The 23,486-nt window shown below is 42.5% G+C and overlaps 1 protein-coding gene across 2 annotated transcripts in view; it reads right to left on the bottom strand.

Moving 5' to 3' along the window:
• abtb3b (ankyrin repeat and BTB domain containing 3b) overlaps positions 1 to 23,486 on the bottom strand; it is an 88,079-nt gene that overhangs the window by 8,884 nt on the left and 55,709 nt on the right. Inside the window, exons 2-7 of one of the 2 annotated variants that reach the window (XM_085166607.1) lie at positions 23,259 to 23,414; positions 13,689 to 13,893; positions 5,081 to 5,233; positions 4,667 to 4,832; positions 3,844 to 3,933; positions 1,221 to 1,322 (exon numbers count right to left, since the gene is read on the bottom strand). In XM_085166607.1, the coding sequence (XP_085022733.1) occupies positions 1,221 to 1,322; positions 3,844 to 3,933; positions 4,667 to 4,832; positions 5,081 to 5,233; positions 13,689 to 13,893; positions 23,259 to 23,414 (872 nt within the window). The remainder of the gene's footprint in view (positions 1 to 1,220; positions 1,323 to 3,843; positions 3,934 to 4,666; positions 4,833 to 5,080; positions 5,234 to 13,688; positions 13,894 to 23,258; positions 23,415 to 23,486) is intronic. The other variant, XM_085166608.1, reaches the window with a different exon arrangement.

Below are 23,486 nucleotides of genomic sequence, written 5' to 3'. Positions count from 1 at the left end.
AAATGTGCAGGTTGCCTGTTATATTTCTAGCCATTTTAAGATGTGTATGATTATGATAAGAATTGAACCAGCCTACATTCAGGACCCTTTCAGGCCAGTTTAACTTTACTTTATCAACATTCAGATAATTCACCTGTACTATACTTCTAGGAAGACTTATTTTCAGCAAAAGTAAACTGCTCTTCAAGTTCTTCATATAAACAGATCCTATCAGAAATAAACAGAAGACTTAAAATGACACTGACTGCAGGATATTTGATGATAATAAATCAATTTTATTAAAATTGTTCATTTATTTATTTATTTTTAATGAGATAATGATCTAGACCAGCGGTCCCCAACCTTTTTTGTGCCACGGACCGGTTTATGCCCAACAATATTTTCATGGACCGGCCTTTAAGGTGTTGTGGATAAATACGACAAAATAAAACTAGTACCGGTACCAAAAAAAAGAAAATTTATTCCTAACACACGTGAAAAGGTCCAGGAAAACCGAGTAAACGATAAAAACGATAACAAAATAACGCTGAAAACCGATAAAAACCCTGAAAACTATACGTTTCGCACCTGAGCCTCAACTCTCGTGGCCCGGTACCAAACGACTCACGGACCGATACCGGTCCGAGGCCCGGGGGTTGGGGACCGCTGATCTAGACCATCTCCTTAATGAAAGATATTTCATGAATTTGTTACATTTTAATGGTAATACTTTCTATGACTTTACACCGAATTGACTCTTTTTTTAACTTTAGGGTTTCAGTTTTCTGATGCCAAAATGTAGCACTACCAAAACATTTTCCGCTGGACTCTAATGATTCAAAATCAGATCCCTCAGAGGGCAAACAGAAATAGTTAAATGAGTTCGATAACAATTAGGCTGCTGTGTTTCCATTTTCCACTTGCTAAACTCAGTTTGATCCATTTGCTCAAAAGTGCAAATTGTCTGGAGGTAGCCATGTGCTGACCTAAAGCATGGCTGCACAATTGCCCTCTTTAAATGTATAAAGCTCATGTTGTATATATTTAGCAACTAGGACATTTTCACAAACGGAAAATAAAGAGAGAAAGAGAGAGAGAGAGGAGAAAACTCTTAGTGGAGAGCCGTCATCATCACCACTGAGAAGCTTTGATGGCAGAAATGGCAATGATGACCAACCATGAGCTGAAGCACAACAAAAGGTCACGATGAGAGAATCACAGGTGAGAGAAAATGTCACTACCTGCACCACAGGCACATGTCCGTGTAACACAGCGAAAGTGAGGGGCGTCGCCTGCCGTGTTTCGGGAAAGACTGAGGGGTGCTTGTGCACTGAGTTTGGCACCTGGGGAAGGGACACAGGTAGGCGGGTTGGGTAGGTAGGAGGGACAAAGGTGAGGGAGAGAGATACGAAGCCATTAAATCTACTGCATGGCCTACGAGGCACAAGACAAGCAGCTGAAGGGAGGGGAGACGGGGAGAGAGCAAGCTCTACAGGAGAAACTAGAGTAATTAACCAGGAATCATGGGGCTGCAGAGGACATCCTGCCACTGTGTTTGCCTCCTAATGAACACGATGAATTGATCTGTCTAGTTAGGCCTTGTCCTAATGGTTTCACCCTCACTTTTCACCCTCTGCTTCGGCGTTTTCTGACAGCGCTCTGAATTGACCTCTCCAAGTGCTCAGCTCGTTGGCCAGGTTTAAAAACTAAAAATGTGACATACACGAGACACAGGAGCATGAACAAAGCACAAAGGGACATGTTTTTACTTAAACTGCTCTGGGAGAAAACGAGGCTGCGATGTCCATTAGATTTTATGAATTGGTACTTAATAGTGTCATTTGTTGTATGAATCAGGTACCAGCTGAATACAGAAGAGGGGAAATACACATGAGGGGTGCATGTGAAGTGCAATGAAACAATAATAGTATTTTTTTATTACTTATTGTAGTTACTGTATATTGTGTAAGCTGGCCAAGGTTTTCCTCTGCAAGAGCTACAGTCTATAGCAGGGGTGGGCAATCTCTGTCCACGAGGGCCGGTGTCCTGCAGGTTTTAGATGTGTCCTCGGACCAACACAGCTGATTTAAATGGCTAAATTAGCTCCTCAACATGTCCTGAAGTTCTCCAGAGGCCTGGTAACAAACTAATCCCTCAGGTCATCTGGATCCGGTCTTTTATCAGTTCCCAGAGTCAGAACCAGACACGGAGAAGCTGCATTCAGCTTTTATGCTCCTTATATCTGGAACAAACTCCCAGAAAGCCTCAGATCAGCTGAAACACTCAGTTTATTTAAATCCAGGTTGAAGACTCACCTGTTCTCAGCTGCATTTAAATAAAGCACCAAATCCACACTTAAGCTTAAATTTTAAAACTTACATTTTAACTACTGATTTTATCTACTGTTCTGATTTTATCTGTTTTGATTTTATATACTGTTTTGTTTGTTTGTTTGTTAATTAGTTAGTTAGTTTGCTTGTTTTAATCAATTTTAAATCATTTATTTGTTTTTGTTTCTAATGTCTCTGTAAAGCACTTTGAATCACCTTGTTGTTGAATTGTGCTATACAAATAAACTTGCCTTGCCTAATCATGTGATTCAGGTGTGTTGACCCAAGGTGAGATCTAAAACCTGCAGGGACACCGGCCCCCGTGGACTGAGATCGCCCACCCCTGGTCTATACTATCAGACTGAGAAGAGATTCTCTGTTGGAGCACTTAGGTCCTTCATCCTTACATGAGTCCACCTGTCAGCACTTTGGGGACATAACCCTTATCTTCTACATGTCCCTCGAGAACACCATCCTCTGAGTTTGGGGAGATAATCCCAAAGTTCCACTTTGCTATTTTGGCTTATTCAATATTCCATAATTAGTAAGTAATTATGGATCATTTTGGATCGGAAAATTATTAGTCACTTAAACTTTTTCCACTACTGGAACCTGTAGTATTAGTCCGCAGGGTCTTTTTTTTTTTTCTTATGTCCTTTGATTTAGAAACCAGCAGGAACTGTTTATCATTGGTACCCGATTCATGCAATGAAAGTACACGATAAATTTTGAAACAAAATTCATACATAATACATTTCTAAAAATGGAAATACACATGCCTGAAATGAATATTAAAGTGGGTCTTTAGGTTTTAGTCGTGGACAGTGCTTTGTGCTTTGGCCAGCTGTCATGAATGCAGTGGGCTGCAAATCAACTCTGACACAATAGCTGATGGGACACGTTGTCGCTGAAGTGACTAACGGAGATCAGGATCATGAGACCTCAACTGAATGACCTCGCTCATGTGTGCGCAGAGTCAAAGGATGCCGTCACGATTCTCTGCAGACTCTGTGGAGGAATCCTGCTCGCTTTACGTCAGCTGATCTCTATTTTTTCCCGGACGTAGAAAAGAATGAGTCAGCAGGAAACCTCTGTGTCACGTTTCACACTCTAACTGCTGAAATGCAAATAGATTTCAGCGTATAAGAGCACAGCAGCGAGCGCCTCATGATCTTCACCTCTTATACATTTAGCCGCACGACACATGGGAGAAAACGAGAGGAAATGACGGATGACGTGTTTGGTTTTCTCCAATTTAAAGGAAAAATAACATACATTTGTTACATTAATGCGTACCGTTATTTCAGTACTATTAATTTAAATTGCCTACATATAAAATGGGCATAAAGAGTGCTAACGTCTGACAAAGAGACTTCAGTTATACTCAGCAGCTCAATCTTATAATACAGAAAAGGTAAACGACATTTCTATTCTCTAATCAAAGCAGCCTGGTTCAGTTCTGCTGACTTCTGCTCAATGTCAAAAGCAGAACAGCAGACATAAAGGTTTTCTTTCTTTCTTTTTAACCACTGACCTCGCTGTTAATATCTGCTCCTGCATCCAGCAGCATCTGCACCATGGCCTCGTCTCCACGGACACAAGCGTACATCAGCGGGGTCATACCCTACACAAGTACATGCACAGAGAACGAAAGCAGCTGTGATTTAATCTTTCATTTTCTTGAAACACTCAATGGCATAACCACATCTAAAAATTCGCTCCAGGACACCATTTTCAAGCACTTTTCTCAGGGGAATGTCACGTTTCTTATCCTCCCACTGAGTAATGTGAACATGAGTTAAACCATTTGTTTTTAGCTACAGAACAAGCTACTTAATGCTTGGTCTGCTTGTCTTCTCGACAGCTCAAATTCAGGGTTGAGTTCGATGGCAGCGACATTCTGCTTCTGATGAGCATTTTAAAGGATACCACATGAATTAAGATCTCCTCTGGGCCATCTGGGACACAACCCGAGGCAGTCTGACGGACACATGCAGTACAGCGCTCTGTATGTGAAAGCTTCTGCTAAGCTCAGCCCTGAACTGAATGTTGATTTTTCCCGAGGAAAATCAGGAGCTACACTTGCAGTATTCCCCTGATGATTTACTGTACTTGAGGTGGAAGTCATGATATAGTGCAGAGCTCTAATGCAGGAAAATATATGTCAAAATAAGATTTAATATGCATAACTGCCTTTTAGCTCAAGAGTCAGCACTGTGCTCAGAAGCGGAGGAACCTCAGTTTACCAAACAAACAAAATAAACACTTCCACAGGCTGTGTGTGTGTGTGTTGATGTGTTCATGAGAACAAATGTGCCGGTATATGCATTATTAAAGATGTTGACTGTGTTTCTAACCTGCTCACTCATGCTGTTGATACCATCCGGCCCTAGCAGGTTGACAGCCTGCTTTACCAAGTCTGTGCGTCCACAGCTGAGCATGCGGAAGCCCAAATCCTGCAGGAACTTTGCCTCAGTAGAGGCAGCATCCAGTTTCCTTGAGGCACAGAAGCAGTCATCCGTTCTGAAAAGCACAGCACACAAAGTGAGTGCAAGCTGACAAGTATTGCTGTTTGCTACGTGCAGTGTTTTCCCTAAACACCTTGCAGGCTTTACTTCTTGACACTACAGGGAGGACGTGAAACACGCACATCTTTCCCTGCATGTATAATTGACATGTGTGCGTGTGTGCTTTTTGTGGGTTCAGATGAAGAAGTTGACTGCACACATGTTCTGCAGCTCAAGCGCGAGCCCACTCACTCCCGGGCCTACCGGAGCTGGCGGGGCTCACAGTCCACTCCGGGCAGCAGCAGCCTGGCAGCCTGCCGCACATCATCGCTGTCCACAGTGAAGCTGCGTCTGTGCTCGGTGTGAACCACAGCTACGCGCACCCACTCCATCAGAGGCGGCAACACCAGAAATGGCCTATAGAGGGAGGTAGAAGCACACGTAGTTGCCACCATAAACACAGTGAAGTCACTTGGTGTGCGCAGGCGGAATTTGCATGTTATTTTTTTGCCTGTTAATTATTGAGAAAAAGATTAACTCACTTTGAAGACTCTAAATCAGAACATAAAAGAGGTGTTTAGATGTAGAGAGGTTGTAGACCATATATAACTGAAAGAAATGTATCATTTTAATCTGCTCTGCTCTTGTTTAATGACCTAAAGTCTGTCATAATACCATAAAATACTGCCCCGCTGTTGCTTATTGTTTAATAGAACATAAACCCATATGCCACAATGTACCATATAAACCAACACAATGCACTGCAAATTGGGGATGATGCATTATATGACTTATATGCCTTTAAAAGAATCGTGATGTCATAATGCTGCCAGGAATTACACGTGTCATCATTTTCACTTCACAAGATCAAGTACTGCAGCTCCTCCTCATGTTTTCCTATAATGCTATAATGTATTTCAGTAATTCTAAAAGATCATTATCAGTTAAGGTAAACTGATCGTGTGTTTGCTTCTTTGGAAATTGGCATTCAGACGGCAGCAGGTAACAACCATCATACATCACACATCCTGTTCTCTGACTGAGAAGACTGAGAGAGCACGCAGGCGTTTAAAGCCATATTTGCACAGAGCAAACAATCTAGGTTGCATTACCAACCAGGCAAAACCCCCATGGGCTCTCAAACAAGCTATGTTTACTACATATCATCTGGGCTTATGTAATTAGATTCATTTCAAACGAGTCTAGCTCCTTCATGCTCCATGTTGACCACAGCTGAGAAAAGAGAATCAAAACCCAGCGCCGGGACCACAAACACTTCAGTTTCTATTGAGCTCACCTTTATTAAAGTTGTCCTCTTTGCATGTAATCAGTAAACAGCACAGAGAAAACCTCAGGCGAGGTCGTATTATTATTCCACCATCACCCAAAGCCTGTAACTTTTTTTTTTATTATCAATACATGTGGCAATCATTTTCATTTCTAACAGCTTGATTGCTCAGCGTATAAAATGTCAGTATTAACAAGAGATGTCCATCATTAATCCCTGAAGCCGTGTTCTGGTTTTAATTATGTAAAATAGAAGAATTCAAACCTCTACCTCTGGCCTTCTCTAATCCACTCATCCTGCATCAGTGTTTACAACAGCCATATGGAATCCATATGAATGGAAATACATATACAATACAGTGGGGCAAAAAAGTATTTAGTCAGCCACCGATTGTGCAAGTTCCCCCACTTAAAATGATGACAGAGGTCAGTAATTTGCACCAGAGGTACACTTCAACTGTGAGAGACAGAATGTGAAAAAAAAAATCCATGAATTCACATGGTAGGATTTGTAAAGAATTTATTTGTAAATCAGGGTGGAAAATAAGTATTTGGTCAATAACAAAAATACAACTCAATACTTTGTAACATAACCTTTGTTGGCAATAACAGAGGTCAAACGTTTACTATAGGTCTTTACCAGGTTTGCACACACAGTAGCTGGTATTTTGGCCCATTCCTCCATGCAGATCTTCTCAAGAGCAGTGATGTTTTGGGGCTGTCGCCGAGCAACACGGACTTTCAACTCCCGCCACAGATTTTCTATGGGGTTGAGGTCTGGAGACTGGCTAGGCCACTCCAGGACTTTCAAATGCTTCTTACGGAGCCACTCCTTTGTTGCCCGGGCGGTGTGTTTTGGATCATTGTCATGTTGGAAGACCCAGCCTCGTTTCATCTTCAAAGTTCTCACTGATGGAAGGAGGTTTTGGCTCAAAATCTCACGATACTTGGCCCCATTCATTCTGTCCTTAACACGGATCAGTCGTCCTGCCCCCTTGGCAGAAAAACAGCCCCATAGCATGATGTTTCCACCCCCATGCTTCACAGTAGGTATGGTGTTCTTGGGATGCAACTCAGTATTCTTCTTCCTCCAAACACGACGAGTTGAGTTTATACCAAAAAGTTCTACTTTGGTTTCATCTGACCACATGACATTCTCCCAATCCTCTGCTGTATCATCCATGTGCTCTCTGGCAAACTTCAGACGGGCCTGGACATGCACTGGCTTCAGCAGCGGAACACGTCTGGCACTGCGGGATTTGATTCCCTGCCGTTGTAGTGTGTTACTGATGGTGACCTTTGTTACTTTGGTCCCAGCTCTCTGCAGGTCATTCACCAGGTCCCCCCGTGTGGTTCTGGGATCTTTGCTCACCGTTCTCATGATCATTTTGACCCCACGGGATGAGATCTTGCGTGGAGCCCCAGATCGAGGGAGATTATCAGTGGTCTTGTATGTCTTCCATTTTCTGATGATTGCTCCCACAGTTGATTTTTTCACACCAAGCTGCTTGCCTATTGTAGATTCACTCTTCCCAGTCTGGTGCAGGTCTACAATTCTTTTCCTGGTGTCCTTTGAAAGCTCTTTGGTCTTGGCCATGGCGGAGTTTGGAGTCTGACTGGTTGAGGCTGTGGACAGGTGTCTTTTATACAGATGATGAGGTCAAACAGGTGCCATTCATACAGGTAACGAGTGGGGGACAGAAAAGCTTCTTACAGAAGACGTTACAGGTCTGTGAGAGCCAGGGATTTTCCTTGTTTGAGGTGACCAAATACTTATTTTCCACCCTGATTTACGAATAAATTCTTTACAAATCCTACCATGTGAATTCATGGATTTTTTTTTCACATTCTGTCTCTCACAGTTGAAGTGTACCTCTGGTGCAAATTACTGACCTCTGTCATCATTTTAAGTGGGGGAACTTGCACAATCGGTGGCTGACTAAATACTTTTTTGCCCCACTGTATGTGTGTTCACCTTTGTGACTGACTGATAACCATGTGCTTTATAACTACAGAAGAACAATGACTTTTCAAGACCTTATTATGTAATATAATAGGACAACACATGCTATTGTAATGCAAACAAAAATGTTTTAAACAAACTGATATTTACTTTTTGTCACGGTCCTGGGTCGGTTTGACCCAGCATTTTGAGCTTCTTATGTTTTGGTTTATTTTTGCATTATGGATTAGCTCTTATTCTCTGGTGATACTGTTTTGATTATAATTATATTCTGATTCTTTAGCTATCCGATGATGATGATGATGATGATTATTTCTGGTTTAGGTTTTGTTATCTTGCCCTCATGTTTAGTTTAGGTTCCCTCTGTCTGTCTATGGTGTCACACGTTCTGCTTGTGAATCTGTCTGTTTAGTTCAGTGTCTTGCCTGGTTCTGTGTCTGTGAGTTTCCTGTTTTATTCTGAAGGTCTCTGTCTCATGTGAGTGTGTTCAGGTTACGTGTCCCCTGTCCCGTCAGCTTTGATTTCTCCCAGGTGTGTTCCCCTCCTGTTGCTCATCCCTTGATTGCTGCTACGTGTATTTAGTGTCTGGCTGTCTCCCAATTCAGGGTCTGCAGCCTTAAAGGCCGCATTTTAAGGCCGATTACGTCACAGCGACGCGACGAAGGCTGTCCCAATTCGAAGGCTGCTCGAAATGCGGCCTTCAAATGTGTCCTTCACTTCCCTGAATTTTAAGGACGTGGCGGTGTAGACTTCGTGGCCCAACATATCCCAGAATGCATAGCGCGGCGGTGGGTGTGGATAATTTTGCCAAAAAAAAAAACGGCGGACGAGGTGCGCCCGAAGAGTAAACTTTAAGTAAGTACTGAATATTATGTCACTTATTTATGTGCAAATGTTTAATAACGAAGAACATTAAAACATTACTGTTGACGTTATGTGACATTAGTGACGTTTGTACTAACTTGGTTTTAAAGCCTTTACTTTAAAATATACGCCGTTCAATAGCTGAGCTTAATCTTACAGAGAATGATCAAAGCTCATGTAGAAACAAACAAACAAATGAACAAATGAACAAAAGATTTTCTTCTTCATTTCTGTCAAACAAAGCTGTATGAAATGTTTCCAGCTGTTAGTATCATGGTTGCTAGGCAACCTGGGCAGCGCAACGGAGGCTAGACCGTCCCATTTCACAAGCCTCGCACTTCCGGCCCTAGCGGTCTCTAAGTACGCGGCCCTTGAGGATCGTTGAGGCTGCGTACTTTAAGGCTGCAGACCCTGAATTGGGATACAGCCTCTGTGTCTTCCCCTACTTGGTGTCGTGTCGTTAACGTCTGTTCATCCTCTTACCACCCCCCGTGTGTTTTGTTTGCATGCCTGCTAGTTTATTTGCATTCCAGTCTAGTTAGTTCTTTGTTCAGTCTGCGTTTCCTCAATAAAGCTGAGGGTTTTGAGTTCACCTGTGCCTCTGTGAGTCCTGCTCTTGGCTCCACCTTTTTGCTGCCTTCACACAGCCGAAACATGACACTTTTTAAACCATGTATCATTTTAATTATATAACAGCATTTGGACGACAGTAGTAGCAGTTTGTTTAGTTTCTTTAAAAAAACTCTGGCAGATTATTTGACTGTTGCCAAATCCAGAAGCTGGTTTTGTGTTTGTGTTTGTGTGCTCTTTGCGGATTTATTAATCAGTATGTCGCTTTACAAAGGATGTCTTAATGGCTGGGCTGCCCTTGACACACGCTGAGTGCACAACTCTCTCATCTCTGCTACTTTAAGCTGACAGGAGGGTCACTCAATATTAGTTTGATATGCTAAGAAATGCAAACCCTTGTGTTTGTGTTTTACTCACTTCAAAGGAGCCTGACCTACAGCCACGTGACATTATTACTTCTGCAGACTTCATTAAAGCTCTGCACGACACCTAATCAAGAGTCAGGGAACGTATAACGCCAATGCATTCCTTCACAAGCCCAATGGAAACTTTGGTTCACAAGCAGTTCAAGGTCGCCCTGTTTCCATGCAGTGCTCTTTAAAAGTGCAGACATTCTGCAAGGAAACAGTTGAAATCAGAGGGATTTCCTTAATGTTGGGTCCAGAATTGGATTTAAAATGACCTAAAAAAATATAAATGTGATGTTGGTTACAAACGTCGGAGCTAAAGCAGACATAAGTTGGATATCTGGGACACACATTAACTGATAAATTGCTCCACGACAGGCGATGAAAGTCTGGACTGCTCAGGCTCAACTGTCAGCTCTGTATTCCACAGAGGTTTCCACCAAAGCAGAGGAAATACTGAACATACAGCGAATAAATGTTTCGTGAGTAGAAGTGGCAAAGAAAGCGAACGCTGTGGGAACATTTATCCGAACACTATGGAAACACTGCCTAATTTTCATGTCACATGTGTCACCGTCAGAGTCCCACAGCTTCCTGAATATAATTTCCCAATAGGGCAGTGGTGGTAATTCTCAATGCGAGTCTGTTCACGGCTGCTCCAACTGCCCCTTCCTTCCACGACTCGGGTCACCCAGAGGGCTCGCTCAAGTAGCCAAGACGTTGACACTTCACTGTACTTTCCTTCCAGAGGAAAACATCTGGTCTGCCATTTCCCGGCTTAGCACAGAGAGCCAGAAATACAATAATAAAGAAAAAAACCAGTCAGCAGAGGTGTACAGTTGCAGCAGAATGATCTCTGCAGAAGCAGCATCACCACTGGACGGTGTTATAAGGTGAGGAGGAGGAGGAGACATGCAGAAGCTTTGATAAACAAAGGCAGTTTCCACTTTTTGTCCCAGTGACTTTGGTGTGCCTTTATTATTACTACTAAACGAATAAATTGTAATATTTATGAGCTTTCCTGTTTCCTGTTTTACCTCCATAATGTAGTGCTTTATTTTTTTGTAGACACATAAAGGCTTAACATTGTGCTGCTCACCTGACTTGCTTTCAGGTCTTGATGCAGGATGACTGAAACTGAATCTCAGTTCCATAGTTTGTTATAGCACATAGATTTTCTTCAAATTAAGCTGACAACCTTTACAGGTATCGAGGAGATTGGGAATTTTGTATATGTAAGTAAAACTTTATTTGGACATAAGAGTGTCCATAAGTGCACGTGGCACCAGGACACTCTAGGCCGTAGGTCGATGATCGATTTTGTAATCGTATCACCAGCCCTGCGACCATATGTTCTGGACACTCGGGTAAAGAGAGGGGCTGAGCTGTCAACTGATCACCACCTGGTGGTGAGTTGGATCAGGTGGCGGGGGAGGACGCTGGACAGACCTGGTGCACCTAAACGTGTAGTGAGGGTGTGCTGGGAACGACTAGCAGAGGCCCCAGTCCGCGAGATCTTCAACGCACACCTCCGGCAGAGCTTCAACAGCATTCCGAGGGAGGCGGGGGACATCGAGTCCGAATGGACCATGTTCAGCGTCGCAATTGCCGAAGCTGCTGCATTGAGCTGCGGCTGCAAGGTGGTTGGTGCCTGTTGTGGTGGTAATCCCCGAACCAAATGGTGGACACCAGAGGTGAAGGGAGCCACCAGGCTGAAGAAGGAGTCCTATCGGGCTTGGTTAGCCCGTGGGACTCCGGAGGCAGCCGACAGGTATCGACAGGCCAAGCGGAATGCGGCTCGGGCAGTGGCTGAAGCAAAAACTCGGGTGTGGGAGGAGTTCGGAGAGGCCATGGAAAAAGACTTTCGGACTGCCTCGAAGAGATTCTGGCAAACCGTCAGGCGTCTCAGGAGGGGAAAGCGGTGCTCTACCTGCACTGTGTATAGTGCTGGTGGAGCGCTGCTGACGTCGACTGAGAAAATTGTCAGGCGGTGGAAGGAATACTTCGAGGACCTCCTTAATCCCACTGACGCGTCTTCCGAGGAGGAAGCAGAGTCTGGTTTTTTTCATCTCTGATTTTTGCGGATGATGTGGTTCTGTTGGCTTCATCGGGTGAGGGCCTCCAGCTCGCACTGGAGCGGTTCGCAGCCGAGTGTGAAGCAGCAGGAATGAGGATCAGCACCTCCAAATCTGAGGCCATGGTTCTCAGCCGGAACAGGGTGGAGTGCCCACTCTGGGTCGGGGATGAGTTCCTGCCCCAAGTGGAGGAGTTCAAGTATCTCGGGGTCTTGTTCACGAGTGATGGGAGAAGGGAGCCGGAGATCGACAGACGGATTGGGGCTGCAGCTGCAGTGATGCAGACGCTGCACCGGTCCGTTGTGGTGAAGAGGGAGCTGAGTGTAAAAGCGAAGCTCTCAATTTACCAGTCGATCTACGTCCCTACCCTCACCTATGGCCACGAGCTGTGGGTAGTGACCGGAAGGACGAGATCGCGGATACAAGCGGCGGAAATGAGCTTCCTCCGAAGGGTGGCTGGCATCTCCCTTAGAGATAGGGTGAGAAGTTCGGCCATCCGGGAGGGGCTCAGAGTAGAGCCGCTGCTGCTCCACATCGAAAGGAGCCAGCTGAGGTGGTTCGGGCATCTGACAAGGATGCCTCCTGGGCGCCTCCTGGGTGAGGTGTTCCAGGCATGTCCCACCGGGAGGAGGCCCCAGGGCAGACCCAGGCCAGCCGAGAGATTATATCTCTCGGCTGGCCTGGGAACGCCTTGGTGTTCCCCCGGATAAGCTCAGTTTTCAAGATGAAAACTGAGTGAATGTTTATCTTACCTTCATCAGAAGGACATATATCCATTAGATGTTGGATGGCTGGAAACTTTCTTCAACTAAATGAGGAGAAGACTGAAGTTCTTGTTTGTACCTAGTGTTATGAAAACTTGGGTCCACTTGCTACATTTGCAAAACCGTCTATCAGGAGCCCTGGTGTTAGTATTGACTCAGCTCTGACTTTGGATGCCCATGTAAAATCTTTGGTTCGCTCCTGTTTTTATCACTTGTGTATATATATATATACACACACATATATATATACACACACATATATATATATATATATATATATATATATATATATATATATATATATATATATATATATATGTATATATATATATATATGTATGTGTGTGTTCCCCCTCTACCCCCCCCCCCCCCCCCCCAATTTTTGCACATGTCGAGGAGCGTGTCAGGCTACATTTCACTGTGTGTTATACTTGTATAACTATGCATGTCACAAATAAAGAACCTTGAACCTTTGGGTGACAGGTGGGGGACTCTGGTGCTCTGTACTCTGGCAGGAGCTCTCAACCATCTGTGTGGTGCTGGTATCTTTTTTTGCCAGTTATCATACAAACAACATGACTTTAAAATGGTAGCCCACAAACCAAAAGGTGAAATCAGTTCAGTTATATCCCACTTGTTCTATAAAATCGATGCTGTCTGCTAATTCTTGAGGTACAAATCTTGTAAACAGCTTCCCGTAGCTAAAGGCTTTGTGTGTTTCGACGCTGTAAAGACATGTTTAGACGTTTCTTTTTGTTTTTAAAAAAATATAGGAAATCAAGCGCGAATAAGAAAAGCAGACTAACTGTTGTGGTTCACTGGCTCTGTGAGCCACCAAATGCAGTGACGCTCTGTTACTCTGACTTTTTTCTTTTACTGCTGAGTGTTGCTGATGAGAAATGTGGACGTGCGTTTCCTTTATTTTGCGTGTTTGCTTCTAACCTCTCGGTTTGTAAGGTAACCTTGGAGGGTTCAACGTTGGGGTTTTCCCACTCCATCTGAGGGCAGTGCATGAAGTAGCACAGCGTGTAGATAGCTTCCGGCGCCCAGAGTATCACGCCGCTTTTCTGGTGCATCGGTGTCCCATTGTTGTGGTTCTTCATATACAGTGGCTGTAGGTGGTGCATAGCCCGTGACACCAAGTCACCTACACAGACAATACAAACAGGAAAACACAAAAGGAACACAGACAGTGAGAAACGAATTCACGGGTTCACTCAGTAGATGAGACCGAAATATTTTAAGCACATGGCCTTTAAAAAGACATCTGGGAATTATCTTTATTCCTCCCAGCCCCCTCGGAGCTCACTCTGTCAGGGGAAATCGAGAGTTTCCATGCACCACAATCAGGAAAAAGACAGGGTTCATCCCAGTTCTTTCTGTACAGCTCACAGGAGGAGAGCGAGAGAAAAAGCATGCCCAGGACTGCAATGGATGAAGAATGAATATTTATGGATAAACACAACTACTCCAAGCTATTTCCCCTGCATAATTTGTCAGTACTTTAAGGTCATCCAGTTGGGCTTCAAAACTCCAAACTCGAGAGGGTTTTGCTGGTTTAGAAAAAAAAGTAAATAGTTCTTGGAAAAGTATGTTCAAGCCAGCTTTTTATGCCGTGGGGACCAGACAGATGGCCTTTTTGTAGAGCAAATTCAGTTAATCAGAAATCAAGAGCTGGCCTAGAAGTTTCTTTAACAGACAGCCCAATTCTTTCGTGTCACTGCGGTCGGTTAGTTATTGAATGCTGACTTGAAAAACAACCCTGTTTTATTACAGCTGGACTCAAATCCCATTTTGCTGAATGCTGTCAGGTTACCGCCGCTTCTCCCTTCCTGTCTAGACCCACCGCGTGATGAGAAAATGTGATGAAATTGTGAAGCAGGGTCGCTCTTAAAAAATAAAAGAAGGAAAGAAAGACACACTGTGACATATTGTCCTGGCCAGTTTGATACTGTTGAAGGCACAAAAGCAATAGAGCATGATGACACTTGGTTCCCTGTTTCCAATGGACTATATTGTATGTGTGACTATTCGATACAGAGAGGGAACAAACAGCCATTCTCATATACAAAAGGGTTTGTTTAGCATCTATTTGGCGCTTGCCAAGACTCCATTTAGCCTTGACAATGTGAGAGGCAAGTGTGAAAAGGATGCCTGAATGAGGGAGGAGCATTCATGCAATAAAACAGTCAACTGTCCTTTGGGAACAGTGGCGCTGCACTGATAGAGAAATCATGTTGTGATGCAACGAGCAGGGGAAATTATGCCAGGAATGACCACCTCTTGTAGACTTTTAACTTAAGCTTTGCTGTTCCAGTTACTCTCTGTTACTCCTTTCTCTTAATTGTACCAATGGGAATACAGATGAGCTGGTAACAGTTCCCTTTGAAGTTCAGTAAGGGAGCCAAGGTGGTCAGCAGCAGGCAGTTTTCATGTCTTATTTATGCTGCTCTGTGACATTTCCTTTCCTGGCTGAGAAGGCTCACGAGGTTAAGAATGTAGATTATTTCAAAGCTGAAAAAATCCAACGGTAGCGCAGCTTCACGTGAGATCACTGTAGCAGGTGTAGGTGCAGCACAAAGTGGTAAGATTTCTCTTTGGAAGGTCATTCAGAAGTGCGACAGTTTAATAAGCTAAAATGTCAATAGACTTTTAATTACAAGATCCAAGCTTTTAATCAATACCTCATCCTTGGTGATTAATTCTTTATACCAACAAGAAGAGGAGAGGTGGAGGACACACACAGCAGATCCTGCTTCTCAGGTTCTCAGTAATTACCTTTTAGCAGTGGGGTCATGCTCTCCATGTTTTCAGAGCTTTATAACCATCCTCGAATTGCAAAAATCACACAAATTGACCAGTTTACAGAGTATAATGGCGCTGCTTTAAATTAGAAGGGGTTTTATGAGAGCTGGCTTAAGGTCAGTAAACAGCAATGCAGGACCCACATAACAAGCACCCTGCTCATTACTGCAGAGTTTTAAGGTAGTTTAATGTTCAACAGTGAGTGAGATAAATGTATTGAATTGAATTGATATACCTTTATTAGTCCCACAAGGGGAAATTTCATAAGGCTGCCGACCTATTGCACGCAATGGCGGCGCCATCTTACCCTGTGACCCAATGGCTGTATCCCAATTCAGGGTCTGCATCCTTAAAGGCCGCATTTTAAGGCCGATTACGTCACAGCGACGCGACGAAGGCTGTCCCAATTCAAAGGCTGCTCGAAATGCGGCCCTCAAATGCGTCCTTCATTTCCCTGAATTTTAAGGACGTGGCGGTGTAGACTTCGTGGCCCAACATATCCCAGAATGCATAGTGCGGTGGTGGGTGTGGATAATTTATAATAAAAAAAAAAACGGCGGATGAGGGGCGCCCGAAGAGTAACTTAGTAAACTAAGTACTGAATATTATGTCACTTATTTATGTGCAAATGTTTAATAATGAAGAACATTAAAACATTACTGTTGGCCACATGTCGGCAAAGTCATGTGACATTAGTGACGTTTGTACTAACTTGGTTTTAAAGCCTTTACTTTAAAATATACGCCGTTCAATAGCTGAGCTTAATCTTACAGAGAATGATCAAAGCTCATGTAGAAACAAACAAACAAATGAACAAAAGATTTTCTCCTTCATTTCTGTCAAACAAAGCTGTATGAAACGTTTCCAACTGTTAGTATCATGGTTGCTAGGCAACCTGGGCAGCGCAACGGAGGCTAGACCGTCCCATTTCACTAGCCTCGCACTTCCGGCCTTAGCGGTCTTTAAGTACGCGGCCCTTGAGGATCGTTGAGGCTGCGTACTTTAAGGCTGCAGACCCTGAATTGGGATACAGCCTATGTGTGTGCGTCCAGAGTTCAGCTGAGTCAGTGTCCTTTGCCCTGCTAGGCTAACAGTCTTCCAGCCAACCCAGGTGGCCTTGCATGGAATGGGAAGGAACAGACTAAATGTAGAAATTCTCGCTGTGCAGCTGCTGCCATCATCACACGTTCTGTGTTTCAGTCATTTGCCACCACGTCGTGATTATAACAGCCGCGTGTGGCCGTCCTGACTGAACAAGATGCTAAGCTAAGATGCTAAACTCTCAGGCACGCTCTGCCACACATAGCGGATAGCATGGAGGGCACAAACTGTCTGTGAGTGGAACTTCTAGTCTTTAACTACCTCTGCTGTACTTTTGAGCAGCCATCACAGCACACGGTGTCCCTGCAGTAATCTGTGTGAGTCCGAACTCTGCCGTCTTTCAATCTAGTCAGGTTAGTTTGGACAAATTCAGAAAGTAACATTTCTTGCTGTTAGAGGACTTGAGAATTTTTAGTAAAGAAGGAAATATATATGCAGAGGTTTGACATAGTTGTAGATATAGAATAGCTTTGAGAGAAATGGTGAACAAGAGCTGAACCATCACACAGACACTTATTAACCTCATTTGGTATCATTTAGCATCGAGGCTGTAAAGACATAATTCCAAGTGTTGAGCTGACCACAGAGCAAAACACTTTTAACACTTTGTGCAAAGAAAAACACAAAAAAATAATTAACTTGCTGTTTTATTTGAAATGTGGTAAAAAATAAATAAATAACCACAACCCCAGAGGAGATAAATGAAAAAAATCAAGACATTTTCACAGCTACAGTAATAAAATGATCTTTAAACATCAGTGGCTGATTAGCAGCACCTGCTGTAAGTTCTTGGTGGAGAATAGAAAAACAATCACGCTCGACTTAGAGTAAAGACATAAATTTTATGATGAACAGAAAGAGATGAGACAAAAGTCTAATAATAATAATGACATTTGAAGCATGTTTTTTTTTTTAAAATCAGTGACATTAACTAATAATAAAGGACTGAGTACCGACAGAGGAAATTAAGGCTAGCTTTGAATCATGAACGGATAATACAGGCATTATTATTTTAGTGACATATAAAACTAGATACAGAATAGAGGTAATCTTGTTTCTCTGTTTCTAAATTGTGTTACGTATATATAAAATTGATGGTATGGTTTATATATAGTCATTTTTAAACACCACTGAAGGATACTATTGAAATTACTTGAGTTAATGAATTTTGGAAAACTGTAAGACAGCTTGACCTTTACACGAGTTCCAGCTTGGTGCTGGAGAGATTTCAAATGTTTGCATTTCGCACTATGTGGTCTAATAAGGCAAAGTATTTGCTCAAATACTCTTTATAATAACTCTTTTCTATCCATCCATCCATCCATTCGCTTCCACTTAACCTTTTCAGGGTCGCGGGGGGCGCTGGAGCCTATCCCAGCTGTCATAGGGCGAGAGGCGGGGTACACCCTGGATAGGTCGCCAGTCTGTCGCAGAGCTAACACACAGGGACAGACAACCATTCGCACTCACATTCACACCTAGCGACAATTTGGATTATCCAATTAACCTATCCCCACAAGCTGCATGTCTTTGGACGGTGGGAGGAAGCCGGAGTACCCGGAGAGAACCCACGCAAACACGGGGAGAACATGCAAACTCCACACAGAAAGACCCCGGCCTGATGTTGGAATTGAACTCAGGACCTTCTTGCTGTGCGGCAACAGTGCTAACCACCGTGCCGCCTAACTCTTTTCTACACAGCATCATATTAGTTAGCATTCTGGAAACAACTCCAACAGTTTGTTAATTGGTCCGGCTGTCAGTCTCATTATTTCCAAATTAATGGCATTCAGCAAAAAGATGGAGAGATTCAGGCTGACTTATTAAAAAAATGGGGAACTCACTTAGGGAGAATTTGAGAACCTTGAGGCTTTAGGATTGATTCAGTTTATTATTAAAACTGATTTATGGAAGGAAGAAAGAAGAAGAAAAAAATAGTCTTTGAAGCAACAAACAGCAAACTGTTACCTTAATCTAGCTTAAATACCACGGACAAGCTTGGCTCACGTAACTCTTGTATATTTCCCAGTATATTAAACAAATTCTTTCAAATGTATGTTTAAGCAGTTTGCACAGAAAACATACGTCTGCTCTTTGTGGTGTAAAGAGTAAAGCGTTTCCATGGACACGCATCCTTCATCCATTGCCACTTCTGTGAAAAGACTAGTTCAGATTTAGCAACAGACACAGCAATATGTGGAAAATATCTGAAGCAGGACAGCATGACTGAGTGATCATGACACACCCATAGTCCTAATAACTGCAGCATTTGTGGAGCCATCATTTCAAATATGCTAATATGGCCTTTTGCTAGAAGAGATGAGGAAATACAAAGAGGTAAATCAGCGAGAAACCTCTTAAATTGAGTCTAAATGCCAGTGTGAAAAACTCACACTGCAGGATTCATATTTTTACTGTGCTGGAAGAGCCAAAGTTGGTTTATTCCAGGAAACTTGTTTCAGAAACTCTTACTGTTCTTTTAATCTTTTACTCCTTCATTCATATCTTAGTCTCTTTCAAAAAAAATGGACTTTGTGACAGCCTGACAGTGCAATCACTGCTGCTTTTCACAGTTATTCATTTTGTTTCAGCTTGAGCTGAGCGACTGGCTGCAAATCCTCTAGTTATTTACAGAATTGCTCTCCAGAGCTGATAACATTACCACTGGACTAAGCTGTCCTATTAGACATGAGCGGCTCTGTTATCTCACAGTGTGTTTGCAGTGTCAACATAACAGTACAAGTCCTTGCTTGACCTCATCAATACAACACGGACAGAGGCCCTGCGATGTGGCTCATCACTGAAGCTGCCCTGCAGTGCTGGGAACAGCATACAGTGAAGAGAACTGTCTCGGTTTTTATTGTGATGATAAATATTTACGCTGGATATACAGAAAATACTTTCTTTTCTTAGTACGCTGATGCTATAGCAACAGAAACAGACCCTCCCCACATTATTTGGCTTAAGGATTGATTTATTTTTTAATTCTTTTGTCGTGCACATTAGGACACAATCTGTGCTTTTTTCGGCGTATGCACCATTATTCTTCTTGACACTGCTGTCCTTTCTTTCTTGCAGAGCTGCAACTAAAGACGCAACTATTCAGCACTTGAAAAGGAACATCCCAATTCTGTGATTATCTGATCAAATCAAATGGGAATATGTGCCACTGTGTATTCAGTGGTTCGCAGCACAGCTTGCAGACGTCTTCAAGCGCCATTATCATTTGTTGTAAAGTTTCCCCTTAAAACAGAACCCAAAGTAGAAACTGTTATGAAAGCTTTATACTGGACCTTGTTTGAGTTCTATAGCATATTGTCCAATTTTTGTGAGCAAAGACAAAAATGTCAAATACAACCAGTATGTAATGCTGAAAACCTATTACAATTAGAGAAAACTGACAACTAAGGCTTATGTAAATGACTTTATGTTGTATAAGCGTAAGCAGATGGCATTATGACGCACATTATTCTTTAAATAATGAGTACATTGTAAGTGGGCATGCATTCAATTAACTTTTGGAGGACTTGTCAAACTTATAAGCTAAAATCATTTATTTTAATGAATGGCTGTGGTTCATTAGAATTGCTCCCATTGACAGTGTAACTCCCACACATTTATTTAAATAAGCACACTTGCGGTCAGATTATGATATAGTGATTTACTGATAGAGCGGGACAATATTCCTGCTCTATTAAAATCAGATTATCACATTAGATGATAATGTCATCTAGCTGGAATGTGAAGATTTTCCAGAGCTGAACACCTTCACTAAAAAGAATAAGAGTAAGATACAGTAGTGTGTAAATTTCTTTCATTTCTTTGTGCAAGTAGGGAAGTTGGCGCAGTGATTATTGAAAAGTGTGCAAACATACATGGAAATACATATATAATGCAGTTTGTGCAATTCTAACAAGCTTGAAAACCGTTATTCCTTAACACAGTCTGAACTCTCCCAGGCAAGCTTTGTCTTTTCTTTAGGCAGTCTTCAGGAATGTTTCTGTTTCAGGAACGTTGGCTACTTTTTGTTCCATTCTCAAGATGATCCCACGCTGCTTCACTAGTGTTACAGTGTGTTTTTCTATCCAGGCATGTTTTTAATGCATTGGTACTATGTTTGGGATCATTGCCATGCTGAGAAATAAGGCTGCTGCCAATCAGATGCTTTCTGTATAGTATTGCATGGTGGATCATAATCTTATGGTATTTTTAATTGCATCAGTTTAGACAAGATTGAAAACTTTACTGGTTGTAATGCAACCTAAACCATGACAGAAACACCATGTTTTACAGATGGCTGTAAGCACTCACTGTTGTACCTCTCTCCTGACACCTTCCATACCAACAATGCTTTAAACCAGCGGTCCCCAACCTCCGGGCCTCGGACCGGTACTGGTCCGAGGCCCGAGTCGTTTGGTACCGGGCCGCGAGAGTTGAGGCTCAGGTGTGAAATGTATAGTTTTCAGGGTTTTTATCGGTTTTCAGCGTTATTTTGTTATCGTTTTTATTTTTCACGTGTGTTATGAATAAAATTTCTGTTTTTCGGTACTGGTACTAGTTTTATTTTGTTGTATTTATCCACGACACCTTAAAGGCTGGTCCATGAAAATATTGTCAGGCATAAACCGGTCCGTGGTGCAAAAAAGGTTGGGGACCACTGCTTTAAACCAAAAATGGCAAATTTGGATTCATCACTTAATTAGACCTGTTACCACCTATTTTCAGTCCAGTTTGGTATACCTCAGCCTTTCCTCCCTGTTTCCCTTCCTTAAGAATGGCTTCCTGACAGCTGCCCTTCTACTCAGACCATTTCTGATGAGGCTTCAGTGAACAGAAGAATCAACTGAAGTGATCAGATGCATCCTGCAGGTACAGAGTCAGGTCTCTGCTGGATTTCTTATTTTTTGTCAATGCCTTTCAGATACCGTTCATCTGTTTTTAGGCCTGACACTTGTGTTTGGCTTATAGTTTTGGCTAATAGCTCTTTGTGCAAAAGTACTGTTTTATACCTGTGTTACCATTGGCATATGATGTTTGAGGGTTTGTTTGTTTTTTTTTTGCAACAGACAGCAAGTAAAAAGTGCCTAAAGATACAATTCATTTTCTCCAAAGAAAAAAAACTTTGATCCTGGAGAACTATTGCTCAAGACTGCTTTAAAAATTACAGTAAAGCCTGGCTCCTTGTAAGCAATATAAAGAAATGAGGACCAGCTTAAGCCTTTTGCACAGTACTGTTTGTATGAAGCAAAGGCATGTTGGATCTACACATGATAATTGAATCAAAGATGGATAATAGGGTTAAACGTCTACTAATATAAATGTCACGTCTTGGGCCTGCCAATTTTTTTGTTTGCTTGCTTTTTTTTTTTAAATTCCCTTCATGACTTTAGATTTTTTTTAAAGTTGGCTACACAGATTTGAGTTTTGATGTTATGACATAAATTTGATCATGTCATGATTAACCCATTAGAGCCCAGCACCATTTTTATTGTCAGAAAAACTGTGGGAGAGTCAAAGTTGAAACTTTAACAGCAACTTTCCTCAGTGTGCAAAGGGGCGGTGGGTCACCATGGGATCTTAGGGGTTGAAGTGGGAACTTCTGCTGTAGGAAGGAACCAGTTCTTGATCTCCATCCTTAAGTTGCTGCTAGATAATGTCATAAGTAAAAGCAGCAGGAATCACAAAGATAAAACTTGAATTTTGACATTTCTATCACCTCAAGGATGGAGATTTTTCTACAATAGCTGTAAGTGATAAGAGAATTTCCTTTTTCTCCCCTTGTTTTTTGGAATCGTTTTGAAAATCTCGTGCAGGCTATACTCTATTTCTGCAGGCTTTCAAACCTCAGTGATTAAAGACTGATGCACACACTGTATTTTTAAAGTTCAGGCCTCTAAAAAGAACTAAAGTACTCGTCTCAAGCAATGTCTCGTCGTGTAATATGAAGCAGGTATCCAAAACTGTGCTAATATATAAAGTGCAGACTTGTAAATATCACAGCTGCAGTTGTGACTTTTGAACACGAATGTGATGAAAGCCGTACTGTTCTGCAAAGTCTTTTGACAAGATATTGAAATGCAGCTGTCCTGCTTCGCTCCAACATCTTTTTAATAATAACAGCTGAATTCAAGCAGTAAGAGTTTTGGGTATGCTGTCTCACGGTCACATTTGCATGGCTTACTGGGACATTTGTGTAGAACAGAGTCATCAGTAAGGTTTATGCTGTAACAAGTCAAAATGTCTGCTGTGAAAAATGTCGGATGATAAGACCTCACTTGCAAATTTATCCCACAGGCGTTGGTGGAGACTGAGACTTTTTTACTTGAGGTTTTTTTTTAAAAAACATCTCAGTCAACTGTCAAAACCAAAGCTGGGAAACAGCTTTCTCTGGCTCTGTGCACAGAAACAGAAAAGCATGTTGAATAAGCATCACAAGCCCTGTAATATTTTTATGGGACACAAACGGCTCCAAAGAAAGAGCCGAATAACTAAACGCCTTGCTCAAATGCATAGTGGCTCTGGAGGGGAGGGGCATATAATAGTTTTCTCACCTCTGCACCTCCACTTTTCCACATGCATGCACTCACACACACATATACGACTCACTCAGTTCAGAGATGCTGCCCACTCTCGTGGCCAGTAAGCACTGTTCAATGGAGCGCAGTTCGGACTGACTGTAGGCGTTTCCCTCTCCACTCTTCCCAGCTCGCTGCTGCTGCTGGTCCCTTTGAAGAGTTAGACCCTCGGGTAGGCTGAGCACACCTGAGAGCGAGAGAAAAACAGAGGAATATCACATGTACATGTGGGACTCATGCTATAGCACAGGCAGGCGTG

This window comes from Neolamprologus multifasciatus, chromosome 7 (assembly GCF_963576455.1).
Source record: "Neolamprologus multifasciatus chromosome 7, fNeoMul1.2, whole genome shotgun sequence".
NCBI lineage: Eukaryota > Metazoa > Chordata > Actinopteri > Cichliformes > Cichlidae > Neolamprologus > Neolamprologus multifasciatus.
Note: the sequence above shows the minus strand (reverse complement) of the source record. Positions and strands in the feature narration are given on the sequence as shown.